Raw genomic sequence first — 4,684 nt, forward strand, 5'->3', positions numbered from 1 at the left:
CTTTTTTTTATCTTTTTCACTCATGGTGTCGCTTGCCCCTTATTTAAATTTTTTTAATCTTTTTCACTCATGGTGTCCCTTGCCCCTTATTTAAAAGGATGAAAGCTCCAGTTTTGCTTCCATCCATGAATTCTACATGTGTCTCCAGTTCAATTAGCCAAAAAATCATTATATAAAATTAAAATTTATGAGTTTTTTTAGTGAAATGTTGTTTGTGCAAAGGGGTACACCTGACAGATATGATGATCTTCGTTGGAACATATTGGAACTAAAAATAGTAGTGTGTGATTAAAGATAGGACCCATGCACATGTTCTTTTGGGGTGTGGGTAACTCTTGAATGGGGATTGATTAGATGACCATTCTAGTCATTGATTAATGCTGACTTTTGTAATTAAAACTTTGAGAAGGAATAAGTGTTCATTTAACCAATGTAATGGACCATGCTCTCTCTCTCTCTCTCTCTCTCTCTCTCTCCATATATATATATATACACACACACTTTTGATATGACGAGTTGACAACACAAACTCATGTAATGGGATAACACATGCCCATTGGCATCTTAGAAACAACACCCCTTCTTCCACGAACGAGGAAGGGAGTCTAAGTATTAGGCTATGCTTTCAATGCATTGCACTCTGCCACATTCGAGTTTGCCTTCCACATATTGTCATTTTGGTTTGCTATCTTCACGTTCATCTCACAATCGCAATTTGCACTCTATCATAGCATTTATTTGAATAATTCTTTAAAATCAAGAGACAACCCATTTCCGCCAACAAAGATGAGAAATGATTTTTCTTATGAACCTTATAGCTCTCCACATAGAGCATATATAAAATATTTGCTTTGTCCCATAAGTCAATCATATTTGACCTCCAATGACAATATTTGAATGTATCTCATGTATGGCAACTATGCATCTAAGGCAATGATCACAAACTTTGCATACAGTCACATGTGTTGAGAAATCAAACAAGGGGATTGGTCTAACTAGAATGACATGAAAAGGGCATGTTAGCTTTTATAACATGGGAGTAATGGAAGATAAGGCACATGTACTAAATAGAGTGTCGAGGTGAAATAGATCCATGGGATCAAAGTGCACCATTTCCATGAAGTGTGTGGAATTTATCAATGGCTCTCGATGTTCAAAGCTTTTACTGATGATTATTGCAATTGAGAGGACACACTGCAATTCAGTTCAACACATGTATAGGGACAGTTCTTAGGTTTAAAATGTGGGGCAAACGAACCAAAATGTAATCCAAGGTGGTAGTACTACGAGGAAGGGCGTGAGTAAAAAAATGCATATTGAATGAGTCTTCTCGCCTTTGCCTCAATGCATAGTCTCACTCACATCGAAGAGAAGGTGAGCTACATGATGCAAATGTAGCGTCCCGATCCAACAACATTATGTTCCAGTACACAAGAACAAGAAAAGGCCAAGACGATCATTGTTTTCTAGAGTTTAAACAAGAACAATCTATCTATCTACCTACCTACCTATCTATATACATATGTTGCAAGAAGCCACGAAGACTCGTGGGTGCCAGGTCCAGCCCACGTATGTATGTGTAGTGGGGTAAAAAGAGAAGGATGTAGCGCGGCCAAGCCTTGACCCAAATGTGTGTAGGTAACTACATAAGGAAGTGAGGAGCCATGGATAAGTAAGAATTTGCAATCATTTAGTGAGCCACTTTGTATTAGTATGTATGTATGTGTGTATGTATACATATATGTACATATGTATGTATGTATGTACTTGGCCCAAATGTGTGTAGAAGGAAGTGAGGAGCCATGGATAAGTCTGTATTATGTATGTATGTATGTATGTATGTATGTATGTATGTATGTACGTGTGTATGTATACACGTGTGTATGTATACAAATATGTATAATGTACATATGTATGTATGTATGGTGTGCACATGGAGGTTGCCAGAAATCTATGGAAAACTTGGAAGATATAAGAAAAACTCACATCTATGGCAGAAATTAGATAGGTAGACAGACACCATATATCTGTTCTCCAGGTACATCAGGTTGGCCATAGACCTGTGTTCATCAATCATGCTTTCCATTGGAGGACCACTGGCTTCTCTTGGATCTCTCTCAAGGTAAAAAGATTTCGTATGTATTCAAATGATATTCTGATTTCTCGTAAGAATTTGAGGTGGGATTGTTGAATCATAGATCTGATTTCCTCACAAACAAATAAAATCTTCAAAGGGTTTATAACCCTTAGGGTTAGGGCTAGCATCAGAGACTGTATTTTTAAACAGAATGATGTCCCTCGCAAGTCTCCACAAACAAACGAGATCTCCAAAGGGTTTATAAACGTTAGTGTTAGGTTTAGCAATAAAAGACTGAACGTTTAAATAGTCTCACAAATGTTCACATTCTTAGTTTTTTTATGGTCGTTTTAGTGTTTATTGCATTGGTTTTCTTCATGTTTATCTCTTATGTTCAAATCCTTCCTTGCTTCCAACCTTGGAATCATTAGTTTGTCATTATGAGACCATAATGTTGAAGCATTCTTAGATGCAATTTGTCATTTGTGGATCTCAATGACGTAAAAGTTCGAATTTTTTTTGTTGCCATTAGGATCAACACAAAGTGATAACTTGAAAGAAATTTCGCCATTGGGTCAAATATGCATTTTACTCTCTTGTAATTTGGCAATATTTTGGGTTAGGAAAATACATGAGATCACTAATAACTCAATCTGTACTTGAAGTATTAGAACACTTGACACTTGAATCAAGAAAATGAATGAGATGATTGCAGTTTATGATGAACTCTAATCAAGGAAATGGAAGTAATGTTATACCTTGCTCAAATGTGGATGGCAATTCAACCTGTCATCTTTTGATAGGTTAAAAATATATGATTCAGAAAAGAAAAATGTTTTATATAGGGTTACCTTGTTTAATATATTACAATACAGATCATAAAAGCTCATCTGTAAACAAACATTTAATCTTAATTCATTTAATGAATGAATTGTGTTTCTTCATGAACTTTGAAGGACACTAGTTTTATTCTTCCAAAATGCTTTTTATGTAGAAAAGTGGGATTGAAATTCCTAAATGTGTACCGGTGGTTATTGAGGTGCCGAAAGGTAGTTTTCTGAAAAAGCGTCCAGATGGCTCAATAGACTTTGTTTTGCCATCGCCATGCCCATTTAATTATGGATCGGTGACCTCTATCCAAGGATCTGATGGTAAAATATTTTCAACCTTTTGCAACTCATGTTTTTCATCTACTTTGACCTCAATGCACAGTATATAAAGATTTATAATATATAATGTGCTCACCTTTGGGCGGGGTGTTTTCTCTATGTTGTAACAAGGGTTAACTATGCAGGTGATCCATTAGATGCGATTGTTCTTGGAGATTATCTTCCATATGGGCATATTGGAACCTGGAGAGTGAAAGGAAAGCTCAAATTCATCGATGCTGGTATGGTTGACGATAAATTAGTATGTGTTCAACCATCTCATTTCAATGAGTCATGTTTTGATAAGTTTTTAGAAATGGGTCTTCTTAATTTATCGGGTTTTCCTGAGGTAAAAGATGGTGAGAGATCTCGGCAAGAACTTTATAACGAAGATCTTAGTGTTCTTGATTTGTTGTCCCTGACTATTATTTTTAAGGCATATGCCCCATTTAAAGGATGGGTTAATGCCACTAGGAAGAAACATGGCATGACCTCCTTTGATGGTTGGGAGTTTTATGACTGAATTTATGGATGAACTGTGGTTGCAAAGCTCTCCAATTTTTGCTTTTTTAGCGGAACTGTTTCGACATATTGAGGTCTGCTGCTATATATGGCTAAGCTGCCTATGAAAGCATAAAGAAATCAATCTCTTGTGACCTCCTTTGATGGTTGGGAGTTTTATGACTGAGTTTATGGATGATCTGTGGTTGCAAAGCTCTCCCATTTTTGCTTTTTTAGCAGAATTGTTTCGACATATTGAAGTCTGCTGCTATATATTGCGAAGCTGCATATGAAAGCATGAAGAAATCAATCGCTTGTATTATTTTTGATGAATACAGATTTTCACAGAGTCTTGTATGAAATCTCATCCAGTTGGTATACGCGAGTTTAATGAAGCTTGTGTATGTGTAAAGCATATAAATGTGCGTGTGTGTGTGTTAACACGTGCAAACAAATACTGTAGATTGGGATACAACCTGGACAGTATGGGGTATTTCTGTTTTAATGGGAAATATCTCAACATTCTTTTGTATCAAATCTTGATATATGCATAGATCATCCTTCCCTCTCTTGAAATCCTATCTCATGAGAATTTATCTTAAAGAGCAAAATGGAGCATTTAATTTAACTGCTTTTTTTTAGTGTATTATGGGCTATGAAATGAAGTGTCATGCATTTTGATGTTATGTCACTCACTGTGTACTTGTTTCCGGGAACAAACTCCCCTTGTAATAACCAATCCAAGCATTATTCTTATGCTGGTGTATGTAATAGGATGGTTTCCCCATATTGTTTTGGCTATCGATATCCCAAAACCTTCTGGTAGTAGGAACCACTAGTCTTAATGGTATGAGCAAACATCTTGCATTATTGGTGTAGCCATCTAGACCCCAAAACTCGAGGGTGTTAGGGCCACATTTGTTATGGACGATTTACACCTCTCATAACAACATTCACA

General features: G+C 36.3%; 1 protein-coding gene across 1 annotated transcript; it reads left to right on the top strand.

Annotated features, from left to right (window-relative positions):
* Positions 1-1,914: 1,914 nt before the first annotated feature.
* Positions 1,915-4,106, top strand: LOC147865739 (uncharacterized). The gene is made up of 3 exons (XM_087316090.1): positions 1,915-2,122; positions 3,077-3,228; positions 3,372-4,106. The coding sequence occupies exons 1-3, from the start codon at positions 2,076-2,078 to the stop codon at positions 3,746-3,748; spliced, it is 576 nt and encodes a 191-aa protein (XP_087172216.1). The 5' UTR covers positions 1,915-2,075; the 3' UTR covers positions 3,749-4,106.
* The last annotated feature ends 578 nt before the right edge of the window (positions 4,107-4,684 follow it).

The sequence above is a fragment of the Azolla caroliniana genome, unplaced genomic scaffold (genome assembly GCF_043228905.1).
Source record: "Azolla caroliniana isolate FFs.n. ecotype wild unplaced genomic scaffold, voAzoCaro1.0.p SCAF_3, whole genome shotgun sequence".
Taxonomy (NCBI): Eukaryota; Viridiplantae; Streptophyta; class Polypodiopsida; order Salviniales; family Salviniaceae; genus Azolla; species Azolla caroliniana.

What these genes read in the sequence shown, in the direction of transcription:
- LOC147865739 (XM_087316090.1), top strand. Translation starts at nt 2,076, where the DNA reads ATGCTTTCCATTGGAGGACCACTGGCTTCTCTTGGATCTCTCTCAAG. An exon ending in TCTCTTGGATCTCTCTCAAG is followed by an intron (nt 2,123 to 3,076) that starts GTAAAAAGATTT and finishes TATGTAGAAAAG; the next exon opens with TGGGATTGAAATTCCTAAAT. An exon ending in CTCTATCCAAGGATCTGATG is followed by an intron (nt 3,229 to 3,371) that starts GTAAAATATTTT and finishes TTAACTATGCAG; the next exon opens with GTGATCCATTAGATGCGATT.